The sequence below is a fragment of the Penicillium lagena genome (assembly GCF_028827675.1).
Source record: "Penicillium lagena strain IBT 129212 chromosome Unknown utg000005l_segment0_segment0, whole genome shotgun sequence".
NCBI classification, from domain to species: Eukaryota; Fungi; Ascomycota; class Eurotiomycetes; order Eurotiales; family Aspergillaceae; genus Penicillium; species Penicillium lagena.
In genome coordinates this window covers 899,686-917,230 of record NW_026623226.1, presented here as the reverse complement: position 1 = coordinate 917,230, position 17,545 = coordinate 899,686, and the positions used below count along the sequence as shown (strand labels likewise).

The 17,545-nt window shown below is 49.7% G+C and overlaps 8 protein-coding genes across 8 annotated transcripts; 3 read left to right on the top strand and 5 right to left on the bottom strand.

Moving 5' to 3' along the window:
* Positions 1 to 829: 829 nt before the first annotated feature.
* N7510_007056 (FAD-dependent oxidoreductase) lies at positions 830 to 2,586 on the bottom strand (the record flags this gene model as incomplete). The annotated part of the gene is made up of 5 exons (XM_056978981.1): positions 830 to 936; positions 1,034 to 1,265; positions 1,336 to 1,435; positions 1,772 to 2,412; positions 2,500 to 2,586. The coding sequence occupies 5 exons, from the start codon at positions 2,584 to 2,586 to the stop codon at positions 830 to 832; spliced, it is 1,167 nt and encodes a 388-aa protein (XP_056832024.1).
* Positions 2,587 to 3,437: 851 nt separating this feature from the next.
* Positions 3,438 to 4,934, bottom strand: N7510_007055 (M20 family metallo-hydrolase; the record flags this gene model as incomplete). The annotated part of the gene is made up of 3 exons (XM_056978980.1): positions 3,438 to 4,356; positions 4,420 to 4,734; positions 4,804 to 4,934. The coding sequence occupies 3 exons, from the start codon at positions 4,932 to 4,934 to the stop codon at positions 3,438 to 3,440; spliced, it is 1,365 nt and encodes a 454-aa protein (XP_056832023.1).
* A 410-nt stretch (positions 4,935 to 5,344) lies between these two features.
* Positions 5,345 to 6,952, top strand: N7510_007054 (polysaccharide deacetylase family protein; the record flags this gene model as incomplete). The annotated part of the gene is made up of 1 exon (XM_056978979.1): positions 5,345 to 6,952. One exon carries the CDS (start codon positions 5,345 to 5,347, stop codon positions 6,950 to 6,952), a length of 1,608 nt encoding a protein of 535 aa, XP_056832022.1.
* Positions 6,953 to 7,705: 753 nt separating this feature from the next.
* N7510_007053 (aldehyde dehydrogenase family protein) lies at positions 7,706 to 9,504 on the top strand (the record flags this gene model as incomplete). The annotated part of the gene is made up of 7 exons (XM_056978978.1): positions 7,706 to 8,011; positions 8,087 to 8,319; positions 8,382 to 8,597; positions 8,653 to 8,713; positions 8,772 to 8,804; positions 8,859 to 9,162; positions 9,212 to 9,504. The coding sequence occupies 7 exons, from the start codon at positions 7,706 to 7,708 to the stop codon at positions 9,502 to 9,504; spliced, it is 1,446 nt and encodes a 481-aa protein (XP_056832021.1).
* A 310-nt stretch (positions 9,505 to 9,814) lies between these two features.
* Positions 9,815 to 11,696, bottom strand: N7510_007052 (2-4-dichlorophenol 6-monooxygenase; the record flags this gene model as incomplete). The annotated part of the gene is made up of 4 exons (XM_056978977.1): positions 9,815 to 10,667; positions 10,724 to 10,921; positions 10,977 to 11,366; positions 11,437 to 11,696. The coding sequence occupies 4 exons, from the start codon at positions 11,694 to 11,696 to the stop codon at positions 9,815 to 9,817; spliced, it is 1,701 nt and encodes a 566-aa protein (XP_056832020.1).
* A 529-nt stretch (positions 11,697 to 12,225) lies between these two features.
* On the top strand, positions 12,226 to 13,482 carry N7510_007051 (uncharacterized protein; the record flags this gene model as incomplete). The annotated part of the gene is made up of 1 exon (XM_056978976.1): positions 12,226 to 13,482. The coding sequence occupies one exon, from the start codon at positions 12,226 to 12,228 to the stop codon at positions 13,480 to 13,482; it is 1,257 nt and encodes a 418-aa protein (XP_056832019.1).
* A 1,350-nt stretch (positions 13,483 to 14,832) lies between these two features.
* N7510_007050 (fungal specific transcription factor domain-containing protein) lies at positions 14,833 to 15,932 on the bottom strand (the record flags this gene model as incomplete). Its single annotated transcript, XM_056978975.1, has 3 exons — positions 14,833 to 15,248; positions 15,335 to 15,486; positions 15,535 to 15,932. The coding sequence occupies 3 exons, from the start codon at positions 15,930 to 15,932 to the stop codon at positions 14,833 to 14,835; spliced, it is 966 nt and encodes a 321-aa protein (XP_056832018.1).
* A 226-nt stretch (positions 15,933 to 16,158) lies between these two features.
* Positions 16,159 to 16,635, bottom strand: N7510_007049 (transcription factor domain-containing protein; the record flags this gene model as incomplete). Its single annotated transcript, XM_056978974.1, has 1 exon — positions 16,159 to 16,635. The coding sequence occupies one exon, from the start codon at positions 16,633 to 16,635 to the stop codon at positions 16,159 to 16,161; it is 477 nt and encodes a 158-aa protein (XP_056832017.1).
* Between the last annotated feature and the right edge of the window lie 910 nt (positions 16,636 to 17,545).

The window sequence follows — 17,545 nt, the reverse complement described above, 5'->3', positions numbered from 1 at the left end:
TCCCGCCAGCATGGTCCTGGAGCCAACTGCGGAGATAGTCGAGCTCATCCGTCGGCGGAGAATAGCCCTGTGGGCCGAAAATAACCACCGAGGGAGAAAAACAACTCTGATTCATTATCGCTGAGTTCATGGACAGAAGATGAAGATTCAAGTAGATCGATATCAATTGGTTCTGATATACTGGCTGCCGGTTCATGTAACCCCTCGGCCTATGGACATCCCTCCACGCATGAACTCGTTGAACTTACCTGCACATGCCGAACGAACACCACTAAATGGATCAGAATCAATGACTTCTGTGACGTCAATAACGCATACAACCGTCCCTTCTCTATTGGATCGTGCGGAGAGCAGCCCCAATCCTGTGGTTCCCGCCCTCCGGGAATTATTTAAGGCCTGGTCAACCTTCACCGGCCGTGTATTGCTGTTCCAGCCGATCGTTGCAAGCATGGGGCCAAAAAACGCCCGAGTAGGTTGACAGCCGTTGTATCGCGTACCCACTTGTCTTCGGCATACTCGGCATACTGTTACAAGTGCGATTTCATGGATTTTCAAGGGCTGGCGCTAGCCGTATCTCCTCTTCTCCATTTTTGGCACGAATCCCGAATGGACGGATCCAAGATACGAGTTCATTTACGCCCGTACAGAGTACACTCGGAAGGATTGCAACAGGATTCATACCCCTGCAGAGCGCTAACTGCATCTATTGAACACCCTAGTAGATCTAGCTGCTGCGTGTGTCTGCATGCATTATCAACCAATGAACCCATGCATGTGCCGCTCGCAAGTACCCCCAATTCAGTCAATTCCGTTTAGTTATCGATTGTCCCTAGATGTCCAAGTTTGATAAACCCCTCTGATGGAGGGCGTCTCGGCATGCGGCCAGAACATTGAACCCGGAATCATGAGCTTGTCTAGCGGCAAACGTAGTCGGCACTATCATTATCAAATCAGTCTAAGAAATGACAGAAATGTTGATCAAAGAACAAAGAACTTGATTCAGGTGAGAGAGAAAATAATTGAGTGGCCTCACCAGTGTCTTCGGGTTTGCAATACGCCTCCAGCTCCTGCCTGACGCGATCTTCGGTCCCAATGCGCACTCGGGACAAGATCTGGACTCGTGATGCACGAAGCCGGCGAATGTCCTCAAAAATGGCCAACCTTTCGGGGATATCGGCGGCATGGTGGACTCCGGCCAAGAGGGTTCCCAAAGCCCCTCCGTCTTCCATCGCTTGGTTAGATCCTTGACCGCCGAAGGGCAACATCTGCATTGCAGAAAAGAAGTCTTAGAATGAGAAACATAAATTTTCAAACTGAATGAGGATGGAAACGTACGGGATGCGCTGCATCTCCAATTAGGATGACCCGACCGTATGTCCAACTGTTCAATGGCTTATGGACGAATAACGGCCAGAGCTTCACATTCTCCGCGGAGCTGGAATCAACCTTTAGTCGCTGTGTCGTCTATCTTCTGCTTTCGGTGAGTTGTTTTCTCACCTCAGTAGCTTTTTTATATCTGGGTGGAAGTGGCCGAATTCTTGCAACATTTGAAGCTTTATGTCTCCTTCATCTTCATGGGTTTAAACTGGTTAGCATCGTATTATTCATCTCTCTCTTTCTCTTTTCTTTCTTACCCTGGTCGTCATCTTCAAGGTCTTTTGTAGGTTGAATGCCAACAAAGTTTTGCACCTGATCCCTTTAATGCGGGAGAATCAACAACGTCAAAACAAAAGATGAAAACAAGGGGGAAAAAGATTGTTGGTCGACTTACCCCTGGCACGCATACCAGACAATATGGCGATCTTTAAAGTCAAGATCTTGAGTATCGGCCATGACCGTGACTCCTCGGGCGTTCTTCCATTTCTTCGCTCTCTCATACACAGCATCGTGTTTCAGGCTGGCGGTCGGAACGAGGAACCGGAACGCACTCATGCCGGATGGAGTGGGCTTTGCTTCTTCTTCTTTCTCGCGACTCACCACGGCTGGTCGGATTACGGACCGTAGGCCGTCGGCAGCGACGACCAAATCGGCATGGTGCAGCGAACCGTCCTCCAACTGAACCGTTCCCTGCTCGGGTTGCACTGCAACAATGCGACAGTTGAGATGAAGCGTTGTCGGTGGTGAGCAGGAGCCGCCCTCGTGGTCATCTTCCAGAGCAAGCCGAAGCAATTCGGTATGGAGATCCACGCGATGAATGGCCAGAAACGGAGCGCCGAATCTCTCCTGCGCATCGGTCACTTGGGCGTACGCGAGACGGTCCAAAGTCCGGCCATCAAGCGATTCCCATACATCCTGGGACTGGGCGCGGGCATTCTGGAAAGAAAAGCCCAGGCCTTGCAGAACGAGCACGCCGTTGGGAGAGAGGGCAATAGCAGCGCCGATATCCGTGGCGAACTTGGACTTTTCAAATATCTGTAAACCACGAAAATTTGATTTGCTTGCTTCATTAGCGTTCTATCTCTATCTCTGTTTTTCAATGGGAAGGTTTGGTCTCTTCACCGTCACTGAGTGCCCATGCTGTCGCAGCGCCACGGCAGCGCAGAGTCCCGCAATACCGGCCCCTACCACGATGACGCGTAAAGGCATGTTTTCTCTGTTCTTTTTTTAAATCTGAAGAATGGCGTTATTATCAACTTTCGCGAGTAAGACAAATCTTTGCACTTCATGCATGCTGGCTGAAACCAACAAGACTTTCCTCTTTTATCCATTAATATTGTACCATCGCGCCATCTGACTCTGCAGAAGCGATCAAAGTTAGTTAAACCAACCTAGTCGCTTAGTGCGCTCGTTAGCGATATTTTTAGTTGGATTATCGAGACCCCGTTTTCTGTACATCAAGGATACCCTAGGTACGTATTAAAATATTACAGTTAAATTAGATCCCAGCTATACCAACCGCCTATTATAACGAATCATTTGCGGGTCGGAGTGGTTTGCCACCACCTACGTAGACCACGGTGACTACCCGACGTGGTCCCTGAGCATTTACTCGGGGAGTAGAATCCCCCCGACTATTCGGGGTTTTAGCCCCAAATATTAGGTACCTACCTCTTTAAGGTACCTATACAACTAGCTGTCACCGCTAGTTAACTAATCATCATCACCTCCACGACGAAATAGTTACCTTCCTAGTTGGGATTGGTGTCTCAGAATAAAAAGAAGGAAGGCACTGATTCTATAAGGGAGAAAACAAGCTCTGAGATCAATTGATGCCTCTCATACTGATCACAACACTTTCTAGATCGCCGCTCTTTGATTCTATGGTTTTGGTTGCACTTCCTGGGCTCAAAGCTACACCGCGGACACATTTCTCAACCACGCATATTGGATGTTATCCTCGGTCAATAGTGTCAACTGAATGACTGCGCATTTGCCCAATAAAAGTAACTAACCCACTATACCCCCGCTATACCGTATAGCTTCGCTCCGCGGACAATCTATGCAAATCTCTTCCGATCGTATCGAATTGCTGCTTGAAGCATCACCGATGCCCCGGCGGCACAGTCCTGCGGTGCGCAGTATTCTTGAGGGTGGTGGCTAACCCCGTCTTTACAAGGAACGAAGATCATGCTTGTTGGGACCCGTTTCGACGTGCTGACACTATCGTGGCCGGCCCCACTGATCATATGCCGAATCTGTGATTTCGGATCCGGGACGACTGCTTCGGCAGATTCCTGGACACAGTCGATGCAGTCTTGATGAAATTCAACGGAAGGTGAATTAAAATCCACCCTCCACTCGACCGAACACGGTTTACTCTCCTGGTCATTCCTCGCAATCACTTCAAACTCCTTTCTCAGCTCCGTCTCCACCTGTGCCACCATATCCATCTTCGGTCCTCGAACATCAAGGCTGAAAGTTACCAACCCAGGGACTGTGTTGACGCTTCCAGGGAGTGCCTGGACGATACCGATACTGGCCAAACAACCGTGGGTGGAGCTAACCTCTCGGGCTTTTACCATCATCCGGGCAGCAGCATACATGGCGTCGGCCCGATGTTTGAAAGCCGTGGTTCCAGAATGACAATCTGATCCGACAACTTTGATATTGTACCAGCGATATGCTTGAGCGCCAGTGACAACCCCAATCTGTTGCCCGGAAGATACCAAATGAGGCCCTTGTTCGATATGCAGCTCAAAATGAGCGGCCATGGGCATTGCCTCGTACGAGCAGGGTGTGTCTCCCAAGTAGCCAATCTTCTGGAGAGCCTCCTTCAAAGTTTCCGGACTAGAAGTAGCACTAGGACGAGAGGCAACTGTAGGGACCTCTTTGAGAGAATGGCAGTGGGAGAGGGACCAGCTCCCCGCCCATACCCCTGAGGCGATGATGGTCATCGGAAAACGAGCACCCTCTTCACTAAGGGAAACGGGTTAGTTTCTTTCAGTAACACCTTCGTAACACCATTGCAAAGAGTCTCACTTCGTCCAATTGACCACGCCAATACCTCCTTCGGACTCAAGACCAAGATCATCCATCACCTGGAGTGCTTCAATTCCTACTAGGACTCCTAGAATACCATCATACCTTCCACCTGTTGGTTGTGTATCCAGGTGACTGCCAATGAATGTGGCCGGGACGTCCGTCCGACGCCCCGGACGCACTGCAAAGATGTTGCCCATCTCATCAACAGTAATATTACATCGCAGCTGTTTCATCTTTGCAACAAACCAGTCTCGAACATCCTTGTCCTCTTGGGACAAGGCGAGGCGTGCCATGCCCGTTTCCGTTGGGTCGCTGTGTCACGCAAGCACCTTTCAGTTTACTCCCCAATGCAAGTAGGAAAATGCTTCGGAGGATACATACCTACCCCATTTTACTCCTGTTCCCCATTGACAACTGTGGTGTAAATCCTTCATCAATCGCTCCTGATTGGCCCTTAACTGTGAGACTTCGAGCTCAGAGAGTTCGCTGGTGAATCTTGGGCGACGAGACATGACGGAGAAATCCCTGAAAGTGTATATTGCCGGAGATTTCCAGGATTGCTTTACTGGGCGAGAGAATGAAGGTAAGGAGAAGCCTCGTCTTCCTGCCAAAAACATGGTTGGCAAGAATCCAAACCATAATGAATAATGATGTTTTATTTCTAACCTACACAGTGGGTCCGGCATGCGTTCGTTATCCTGTCGCCCGCCACACGGGCGATGCGATAAGAACGTTATTGCGCGCTAGCGGGCGATACTGACCCCACTGTGCCCTAACGGGCGACCGCAGCTCCCCCGCCACTTCGATATTATTTAATACCAGTGGTTTTGTTATCCCAATCTCCGAGTTATCTAAGCTTCTTCTATTCATCTTCTATTATCACGATTATTATTGACTAGCAACACGAATCGTGTCACGCAAAATGGGCCTCATTCCAGCCCGTAAAGCGGTCGCCGTCCAAATCCGCAAAGGCCAAGCCATCAAGATCACCAATACCCATGGCAAGCAGGTGTGTGACTTCTGGGCTTTCAACCCGAATGACCCCCACGACTTTCTCTCGATGGTCCATACCCGGACAATCCTTCTCAAGGTCTCCGTGAAGACTGGCGACGCATTGTACAGCACCCGTCGCAAGCCTATGGTGACGCTAGAAGAAGATACGACGAAAGGAGTCCACGACATCATCTGGTCTGCGTGCGATGCAAACCGGTATCGCATGCAAGGTTTCCAAGGACATCATGACAATTGCACCGAGAATATGCACACTGCCTTGAAAGAGACTTTCCCTGCTTTCAACATCGCCGATGACTGGGTACCCGACCCCTTCAACGTGTTCATGAATGTGGCCATCGATCATCACGGAGGTCTGGATATCAGGCCGCCGACTAGCGAGAAGGGCCAATATGTTTTCTTGAGAGCCCACGCGGATTTGATTCTGGTCATGAGTTCTTGTCCTCAAGACTTGGAGCCGGTCAACGGCGGCATGCCCACCGACTGCGAATACGACATCCTCGACGCCACGAGTCCTGTAACCGCTCCCGAGGCTTCAACAACGCTCATTACACAGTCTGTTCCACGAGGCCTTGCACGTCCTTCTCGCCGTCGCGTGAAGGTGGCACTCTCCTTCGACTTCGATGCCGTTTCTCACTGGCTAGGAACCGGCTGCCACCCTGATAACAACATGGCTGATTACAGCTCCGGTATCTTCGCTGGCCGAGTCGGCGCAGTTCGTCTCCTCAACATGCTACAAAAATTTGACATCGCGAACAAAGTGACATGGTTCATCCCAGGACACACCATGGAAACCTTCCCGTCGACGGTCCAGAAGATCGTGGAATCTGGAGCCGAGATCGGATTGCACGGGTACGCCCACGAAGGAATTTACCAGATGACCCCTGAGCAAGAGCGAGACGTGCTTGATAAGTGTATCGATGTTGCCACCAAGCTCTGTGGTAAAAAACCTAGAGGATACCGTGCGCCCATGTATACCATCCGCGAGACCACCGTGGATCTACTCCGCAAACACGAGTTCCTGTACGACACATCCCTCATGCACCATGACTCGCAACCATACTTCACGCCCAGCGACCCGCCCATCAAGACCATCGATTTCACCCAGAATGCTTCCTCATGGCTGCACCCCACTCCGTTGGGAACAGAGGCATACCCTACCGGCGGTCAGCATCCCCTGGTCGAGATCCCGTGCGGCTGGTACAACGAAGACATGATGCCTCTCCAGTACCTGCCTCATCTGGCAAACAGTAACGGCTACGTCAGCACGCGTGTCGTGGAGCAGATGTGGAAGGACAAGTTCATGTGGCTGTGGGAGAATAGCGAGGAAGGCAGCAGCTCCGCTGATTTCATCTTCCCGATCCTCATGCATCCCGACACAAGTGGAATGGCGCACATCATCGGCATGGCTGAACGGGTATTGACTTGGCTAAAGAGCTGGGGCGAGAGTGTCGAGTTCTACACTCACGAGGAAATTGCCCGGGAGTGGCTTGCAGAGCAGAAAGCGAAGGCTGCCTAGAATCTTCCACGGTCATGATGCGTCCAAAGCCAGAGATAATGATTGATAATGTTTTTACTCCATTTGGATTATTGAGATCAATTGCTCTACAGGCTCCGGTTATATACGTTTATGTCTTAAAGTACGCACAGCTCCATAGCTACTGTGTAATAACGATGGTCAACCAATGCGAAACCAAATTTCTTCGCCAATCTGCCGTGATCATAGATCTAGACTTATAAACATAGAAAATTACCAAAGGAAGGATACCACTAGATCACCAAAAACCATCAAGGTATTTTTAGTCGTTGCATATTGGAGTTTCACTTCTCTGCATCGACTGGCAAAATACCAACGTATAATACAGGTCCAACGAGCAGAACCTAGGACTTTTCGGAACGTATCTACGATTATACATCCATACGTAGGATAGATACGTGTATATCAAGAGGAGATTCCTCGATTGGATACTTCTATCTAATCGTACTACTCAAAGATGCATATTCCATTTCTGCTCCCTGTCAGATGGGGTTAATTCGAAGCGGGTGGCGGTGGCACTCCGATATGTTCCCGTCGCCCGTCAAATCCACCGACAGAGTTGTCGGGCGATAAGAACGAAGTATGACCGCCGCACGTTTGTTATTAATAGTACTAATGTATGGAACCTGATTGTGGCGCCAAAAAAGATCGCATTGTTATTACTCTCCAAAATCAGGAAACCTTAACGTACTCCGAGTCAGCTGTCTGAACGACGGACCCGAAGACGAATTTGTCATGGCAAGCAACGGCACAACGCTGGATTTCTCGCGAGATTATATTCAAATAATCAATGGCAAGAGCGCCGCAACTGAGCAGACGCGGCATGGTATCAACCCTGCAAACAAGCAGGCTTTGCCTCCGGTCCCGGTAGCGACGGAAAAGGATCTCGACAACGCGGTCGCTGCTGGAAAGGTCGCATTTAAGAAATGGTCTCGGACGCCGTTTGAGGAGCGCCAGAAGGCTACCATTGCGTATGCCGATGCGGTGGAGGCGCACTCAGCCGCTTTGGTAGAGCTTCTTACACGAGAGCAGGGAAGGCCTGTAAGTTTCGACATCGATCGCAGTTGTCATGAAACTTTGCGAGATATGCATCAAATGCTTACGGAGTAAGGGCAGACAAAGCAGGCTTGGATGGAGGTCGGAGGTGCGCCGGAATGGATTCGCGGACTTGCTAGTATTTCTCTCCCGGACGAGATAATTGAGGACAACGAGCAGCACACCGTGATCAATAGGTATACGCCACTTGGTGTCGTCGCGGCTATTGTTCCTTGGAATTTCCCTATCCGTCTAGCGGTCGCCAAGATTGCGCCGGCTGTTTTGACCGGTAACGTTGTCATCGTAAAGCCTTCGTACGTTCCCTCGCACGACAGTCGAGAGGGTTGGAACAATTTCGCTAACCCGCAGAGAACAGACCTTTCACTCCATACTGCGGCCTGAAGCTGGTCGAATTGGCGCAGCAGTTTTTCCCTCCGGGGGTGGTCCAATGTCTAAGTGGTGATGATAATCTCGGGCCATGGATGACAAGTCATCCTGGCATTGACAAGATCAACTTCACGGGATCGACTGCAACCGGGAAAAACGTGGTGCAGAGTGCTAGCAAAACTCTGAAACGGGTAACCCTCGAACTGTAAGCCGCCACGCAAGCATCATTACCTGATGTCCAAATATGTTAACATACCCAGCGGCGGCAATGATCCTGCTATTATTCTCCCAGATGTGGATATCGAGAAGGTCGCCGACCAGGTAAAAGCAGCATCTTCACTAGCTTTTATATTCCCCGCTGACCAGTGTTTTCTGCTAGATTGCAACCTTTTCGTTCTTGAACACTGGTCAAGTAGGTTACCATTTCGCCTGCACCCTAGAATACCACTCATGTTGTCTTTTTCAGATTTGCTTGAATATCAAGCGCATCTACGTACACGAGTTGATTTACGAGAAGTTCAAGGAAGCCATGATCAAGAGCGTCGATGCCTACGTCGTTGGAGACGGCTCTCAGCCAACCACCACCCACGGACCGATCCAGAACTCGATGCAATACGCCCGTGTGAAGACCTTTTTCGATGACATTGAGGAACAGGGTTGGAAAGCAGTGACTGGAGGGAAGATCGATGAATCGACCGGATATTTCATCCATCCTACGATCATTGATAACCCGCCGGAAGACTCACGGATTGTCGTGGACGAGCCATTTGGTAAGATTCTCCCTTACCTACCATGGGTTTCACTTCTAATTCTGTCTAGGTCCGATCGTTCCCCTTCTCAAGTGGAGAGTTGAGAAAGATGTCATTGAACGAGCCAACAACACGGTAACCGGACTTGGTGCATCGGTTTGGGGCAAGGACCTCGACAGGGCGGGCAAGATTGCGAAGCAGCTCCAGGCAGGGACCGTATGGGTCAATACGCATTTCGAATTATCACCGCTGGCTCCTTTTGGGGGACACAAGCAAAGTGGTCTTGGGTCGGAATGGGGCGTTGATGGAATGAAGGCTCACTGCAACGCGCAGGTTCTGTTTTTAAGTAAGGTCTCGGAGTAGAATTGCATCTTTTTGTTGCTCTAGTTAATCGGAGACGATTGTAACAAACGTTCATAAGAATATGAGCTATGTCGATTTATTTAGATAGATTAGTGTTCATCAGATCATCCACTAAGTTATAGAACTTATTTTAGATAAATTCTTTATCTCTTTGTTAATTGGTATTTCAAACAAATATCAAATTATCTCGTTTAAAAAAATCCCAGTCATTTTATTTTTAAAACTCAAGAAATTTCTAAGCTATTGTTAACTAATATACAGAAATTGAATCCAAAATACCCTGTAAAAGACAAACAATTCCGACTATCGTCTATAAATTCATAATTTTCGAAAAGTATTCCCTGATTGACGTCCCATTGAGGCCGCACCCAGACCCAATTAACCCATCGGGCCTTAAAATCACGACTCCTCCTTTAGTCAAGTCAACTCCATACGCAGCATGGGCCTTGCCAGTTGGGTCAAAGTACGTATCGCCAAACGGTTGCATACCCAATGCTTCGTAAGGCGAGCACCCGGACGTGGCACTAACTGTAATCCACCGCAGAGCTGGATGGGAATACAGCTCTTTGTCGGTTTCCAGATAACTCAGGAGCGCTTTTAGTGTAGACCCGGTAAATTCTACCTGTCCTGTGAACACAAAGACCCAAAAGTTTCCCAGATTGCGAGCGACCTGGTGGACGCTAGTCTTGAGGTTGATTCCAGGTACAGTAATCTCGGCGTCGGGAGAGCGAGTCCCTGGCTCGACGCCGAATTTCCCTGACGGAGCCTGATTGAGGACATTTTCAGGATACGAGATGCCCAACCCGGTATTGAAAGATGCTGCCTGCTCAAAAATCTTGCCTAGGACAAGATACGGATCAGCATTTTTGTCCCCGACATACCATGCTGGCCATTTGTGGGTCATGAGAAGAGAAATGTCCTTGTCATAGTTGATCAATTTCTCAACGGCAGTCTTGCGCTCAGCAGAGTAGGTCTTCAGGACCTCTGGTCGAGTGAAGCCACGGATCTGCAAGGCTAGTTTCCAACCCAGGTTCACTGCGTCGTGAATGCCGGTGTTCAATCCTTGCGCGGCGCCGCTGCTGTGAGTGTGAGCGGCATCGCCGCAAAGGAAGACTCGTTCCTTAGTCGAGAAATCGCGGGCCATACGCTGTCCAATTGTATACCTATCATCCATCAGCCTTCCTCTCTCTTCCTGTGTAGGGTCTATGAGACAACTTACAGTGTCCACCAGTGCACCTCTGTGAATTTGACGTGAAATGGCTTCATGCCTTCGATGGCTTCCTTTACAGCGACCTCCTCAGTCACTCCCTCGGGATACTTCGCAGCGATCTCAGCAGTGTAAGCGTAGCCTATGCGTGTCGCTCCATGATCCAGGGGCGCCCAGAGGATGTTTCCGTGTGATTTGCTTTCGATAGCACTTTTGTATTGGCTGGTTAGCATCCATGTACCAATGGAAGTCAAGATCAACTCACCCATAAGCACGATTGATGGACATGTCCGTTTCCACGATGCCATCAATCCGAATCCACTTGTCTTCAGATGTATCGCCATCAAAGGGGATCTCAGCATGTTTGCGGACAAAACTGCGACCGCCGTCCGCGCCAATTATGAACTTGCTGCGCAGAGTCATAGGTTTTTGAGTTTGTGTATCCACAAAATGAGATGTAACACCGTAGGCATCTAGTGGTGCAGCATCATCAATCTCAAAGCCAGTACACTCTGTTGACTGATAGTAGACTGCGCCAACAGACTCTAGTTTTTCACGGAGGATAGCCTCGGTATACATTTGTCGGAGAACGAGGGTGAAATCAAATTGAGTGTCTTTGATATTCTCCATGAACGTCCAGACTCTTCCGGGAATCCTTTTGTCAGAGGAGCTCAATGTCAGCATGTACCGCAATGAATAACAAAAACAGAGTAAGAGTATCCTACTGCTGAATTCCATCTTTGTAGGTGACGCTCTCCCGGCACGCGAACCCCTTCTGCAGCATAGGCTGGATCAGGTCGAGCTGATCCAGCTGCTCCAATGTTCGGGGAAATAGAGCGATTGCTCGCCCAAAGTTTTCCTGTGTCTTGGTATCCTGCTTCTCAAGTACACACACTGACACGCCGAAGCGTGCCATCTGGTATGCCACCAAGAGACCGACAGGGCCACCGCCCACAATCACGACATCGTATTCTGTCGCAGTCATCTTTGTCACAGGGAGTTTGGTGATCAAAGAATATCCTGATGTAATGGCCAAAAAACCCCCAAAAAAACCAATAAAAATGAGCTTCCACTTTCTCGACGATGTTCGACGATAACTTTTAGAGTTTCACTTCGATAAGTTATCGAAACTCTTATGTAGGAAAAATTGCTATCTCCAATGGGCTATCGATCCGGCGACAATATTTTTCTTCTTCTTCTAATAAGCTCAGTGTACTCATGCCCGATGCTAAAATTGAATCCATGGTACCGTGTCGTGCCACTATCTTATCCCCCGAGAAGGTTGACGGCCGACGCCCGACGCCCGACATGAACGTAAGCCAACCGAACAACCAACTTAGCACTATATCCAGGGCGGGCTTCCAAACGGTGTTCGAGAAGCTTGACATAGACTTTTGACAAAGAGAAACACCATACAGTTACTACTACATTCATTCATCTCAATCTAATAATCTTTTCATACCTCCACTCACCATTTCCTGACTTTTCTGTGTCGACTTCGACAAAGATCCACCATGGCTGATCCGGCCATCATTGAAAGCCAGAGTCAGATATACAACAAACATATCACCGAGAAAGAAATGAAGGAGCCGCCAGTGAGTGAGGCGTCATCCCCGCAAGACGTCGAGCTCGGGACGGGTTTCGAACCGGAGTTCAACAGCACCTGGTCCAAAATCCGCAGATGGATCAATCTCATTGGCGCGGAAGAATTCGGCGTCGAGCAGATCCCAGAAGACATGAGGACCGACCAGAATCCACGAGACCTGTTTACTTTCTTCTTCAGTGCCAATTGTGGAACAGCTTCCATTGCTCTCGGATATCTGGGCCCTACGTTGTTCTACCTGGGATGGTGGGACTCGTTCCTGTGCTGTCTCTTTTTTAACTTAATTGGGGCGATCCCTGCAGCTTGGCTGGCAACTTTTGGCCCTAAAATGGGCTTGCGCACTATGATACTTCCCCGTTTCTGCTTTGGTTGGTGGCCAGCTAAGGTGCTTGTCCTACTCAACTGTCTGAACCAGATCGGATGGGCCATGGTTAACTGCATTGCTGGTGCTACCATTCTATATGACGTCGGAGACGGGAAACTACCGATGGCCATAGCTGTCCTCATCATTGGCCTGGTAGCTGTGGTCTTTGGCCTCTTTGGCTATCATCTGGTCCACGTCTATGAAAGGTACTCCTGGATAGCAATGATCATCTGTTTCTGTATCCTTGCGGGGTTCGGAGCACCACACTTTGTGAATGTGCCTATGGGCAAAGGTGCCGCCGAAATCTCATCAGTTCTGTCATTCGGAACTACCATCATTGGCTATGAGTTTGCCTGGGCGCCGATAGCCGCCGACTACGGGGTGTACATGCGTCCGAACATTCCGCCGTGGAAATCTTTCCTATATGCCTTTGCAGGCCTCTTTAGCAGCCAATTTCTCATTGAGGCCCTCGGAGCCGCTATTGGCACTTTGGTGTTTAGTGCCAACCCCGTTTTCAACGCTGCCTATAACAGTGGTGGTCTGGGCGGCCTCATCGGCCAATGCTTCGCGGGACACAGCGCGAGCATCACCGGCTTCGGCAAGTTCATCGAGCTCATCTTGTCCTTTTCGACAGTGGCAGTTATCATTACAAATGTTTACTCCCTGGGCCTCGGCATCCAAATGATCTCGCAAAAGTTGCTAGTCATTCCCCGTATTGTCTGGTCTCTGATTGGTGCCGTTATCTTCCTGGCGGCTGCTATTGGTGGTCGCAATGATCTGGAGGCAGTCATGTCTGATTTTTGAACATCTGTGCCTACTGGCTGACGCCGTTCTGCACTATATTGTTGATCGAGCATTTTGTTTTCCGACGCGGATATACATATAAAATTTCTGCGGCGTTCGATCGGAAGCGCCTTCCTCATGGGATCGCAGCTTTCTCGGTCTTCGTCATTGGCACTGTAATGGCCTTGATTTGCATGAGCCAGACTTGGTGGGTTGGTCCGATTGCTTTGAAGGTGGGCAATGCCCCGTATGGAACTGATATCAGCTGGGAACTTTCTATGGGGTCTGTTACGATACTCTATATTCCGTTGAGATACTTAGAACGCAAGTACACGGGCTTTTAGATAAGATGTTGAAGGCAACATATAATTTGACTAGTTAGATTGTTTCAATATATATGGAATTTGGTTATTTGTATCACAACAATGATTGAAGATGAGCCACAAAGGTAGATCTGGCCTGCAGCGTACTCCATGTAACAAACAACCCCTTATCAATTGAGGTCTTTCTCTTATCTAATGAGTATTTCAGATAAAACGTAACGGTCCCCCTGTCAGGAATTCGAAAACCGTGGCTGCTGTAGGATCAACAGGATTTGGGCCGGACTCTCCATTCCCACCCAGTTCACCACTTTCTCCAGACCCGCGAAGAAAATGGCATCGAGTCTAATAGCAGCGAGCTTTAAAACCGGCCAAGCTCGTGCCTGTGCGCGAATGATCTCTCTCCATCTTTCGAGCAATGCTTTGTTCTGGGAAGCCATTTCCACGGAGGGTGACTGCACGAAAAGAAGAAGTATAAATGTCGATATGTAAGCGAAGTAATATCTTGCATCTAAAGAAAACCAGGAGTCAGCTAGGCTCAACGGGACAGCCACAGAAATGAACATCTGATACTAATAGTGTACTGAAAGGTATGCTAGGAGTTAACCAGTGCAGTGGTGGGTGAGAACCTACATGAAGGCCAATAATCAACGAAATCTTTCGATGTGAGACTGGAAATTAGCTCAACTGCCGATTCAGCACATGATTGACTGTCATGAAGGAGTTCGGAGTGCGACTGTGTATAGCTCTCATCGCCTGAAGCAGGCGGAAAGACTAGAGCTCGAAGGATGGCTCGGAAGAGAAGCACCTCCAGTGTCATGAGGGCCATACGTAAATGAACATATTGGCGAAGTCCACCAGAATCGGGTTCGGAGGCCTGGTCTCCAAAGACAGAGTGTTGCCATTCCCGCAGCCTTGCCCTGAGAGGTTGTGCACGGGCCAATATTTCAAGTAGAGTATTTGCCTCGCACACTGCTCTCGCGCTACTAAAAGCACAGAGCAGATATCAGAAGCAGATTCAACAACGGGAACAAAGAGACATCAAAACTTACTACAGATCGGTGAGAATATCGTTCGCTATCATGCTCAAGTCGAACAACGCGAGTGAGTACGCACTTTGCTTTCGAATCACGTTGCCGACCTCTTCATTCGTATACTCATCCGCCTCCAGGTCCTCCGGCCAGAGCCTTGGAACGATCCAGCTATCGGACCTCAGATGGGAAGGGCGCCCGGAGACCAATGCACGCCAGGTATGATCAGAGTATACAATCCACCACAGTCGCTTCCGCAGGCGAGCTTCCCACCGCGGCAGGCGCCAGTTCGATGGGTCCAAATGTAGTCCCAATGACTCGGCAGCTGCGAGGGCCGAGCAGGACAAGGCCCATAACCCTGGTAAATCCCCGACAGCAAAGTTTGCGGGGGCCTCTGCAATAGTAGCAGGCAAAGTTGGACCAACCAGAGATGCGGCTTTTGGAAATGGCGTTGCAAGCTTCTTTGGGCAATTCCCCACAGTCCGTCCGTTGGTGGTTGTGCCAGGTAGCCTTTGTCCATACAAAGCTGGTCGTCCATGAAGCAAAATGGCATGGCCAAGGCATACATCGCTGCCTTGAGGCCCACGGGAAGATCATATCCGTCGTTAGTGTTGATTCGCTCATAGTCTCGCGCGGAAAAGACGGGATATGATGGTTGAACAAATTTGAAAAAGCTACGGAGTCAGCGATAAAGTCAAGCCACGCAAGTGCCGTCATCTTACAGGTTTGAAAGCCGAAAGCCTAAGCTCTTTGGAACGATCTTATAAAGCAGATCGCAATCCTCCGCCTCGGAATTGTAGACCGAAAAGTCCCTCTCTATCGCTTTCACGTTCTCGTCACATATCGAGTCGTCGAACACTTGAAAATGGACGGGGACCTCGCTGGCCGGGACCTCCGGAGTCCCGCCCGCAGTAGAACTGTTAATATGGCTTTGCACAGTCACATCATCTGTCATCTTGCGGTAGATCAGTCGGCACATGTAATAATTATCAAACATGTCATACTGAAAGTGACGTAGGAGGAAAGGGTCCGTCTCGTTGGACAAACCGATCAGTTGCGTTGAGTATCCCCGTCGTGTGTCTAGAGAGAATCCCTCGGGCCAATCCCCGTCGCTCGGCATTGACGATACATCATCAGACACGGCAGGGTAGGCATATTCGTGGAAATCGGATTGTTGGGAGCCAATCGCGGGGGCACCATTGAGACACTGCCGCTCGACTCTGTTCTCTTGTTGGACAGGTGATAGACTTTCTGCTTGAGATCGAGAGTCGGTCACCGAAGGACGACTTTCGAAGTCGTTGCCATCTTCTCCATGAGTTAGTGTTACATACTCTCAGCCATACCATTCACGTGAGCAAAGTCAGGTCCTTACCGTCAAAAGACTCCAGAAACGGCCAGTGGATAGTGTTCAGCGATGGAGTTGGATGGTCGAACGTTGGTGTTTGAGCCGTGGCCGCAGGGGCCAAGAACATGTCGACATCAAACGCAATATCCACAGGCCCATTAACGACAGTGCGTGCCTCGCATCGTACTAGGTCCTCTGGAGTGTTCCCAGAGGCTCTCCGGTCTTGTGAGGGATGAGTCTGAAGGTGGCCCGCGCTGGGTAGGGGCCGCGGTGGCTGCTTTCGGAGTGGCTGTAAGACGAAAGCGCAACTCTTCCCCAGTTTTTTACACAATTCGCAGACACTACTCCCACTGAGGACTTTGCAGACGGTTTTCCGGCTGCGGCACAGATCGCAGGGTCGCTGTCTTTTCGAACGGTACTTGCGCGCTGTGACCGGAGCATTCGATTCCACGCGGGTCCCCGTCTGTGGATCCACCATATCGCAGCGATGGAAATAGTATATCCCAGGATTTGATCCAGTCGAGATGGTATCAAGGAGGGGGCATCTACCAGCAAGGAACGTACAATCAATAGTAGCGGCTTCGATCACGTCGAGCAACAGGGTCAACAAGGTGTGCTATCAGGCAACGCAGAAGCAGAAAGGACATAGGGTTGGACAAATCCACGATTGACTGGGTTTTGGGCGAGAGTTACAGACCCAGCGGTGGGTAGCGATTTTCCGACACCCATGAGTACACCATTAGTACCCATGGGTCGCGAAGAGTTTAAATATAACGGCTGGCAGGTGACAGGGGATGAGGTAAGCGAATCATGCGTCCTTACTTGGGAAGTTATGCCAGAATGGGTATTTCATGGGTACCCAGATGGGTGGGATGGGTCCCAAGAAAATAAATACCCATGGATATCTTGGGTTTGGATATTGGGTCAGGCAACGTGGACGCCAGAAAAGAACATCGGCACGTGTAATTGGCCAGCCGTTATCGCGGGGCTTATAAAGCACTCAAGCTCTAATTCCGCGCCTGGCCCGGTCGAGATCCTGGGGAGATAAGACAGCGATCGCGCGATACGGGATTGGCCGTTTGGCGCCCTTGAGGAAATGTGGCAGTCCTCGACGGATCGAGCTCAACATTGCGGAGGTTGATCGGATGGCCCATACAACAAGGGTATTTGAGTCTGACAGTTTGGGGAGGAATTCACGAGGGAAGATTCTGGAGTTCGAAAACTGACGGGGTGCTTGACACGAGAGCCCCCATCTTAGATAGAAGGCGTTTCGTAATATCTCCCACATCAACCGGCGGGTCCAGTTATCATGCAAGTGCGTATATTTATAGTCGTAATGTTCTCGGTGTAATTGACTGGTTGCAAAATCCATTCTCGATAGTCCAACT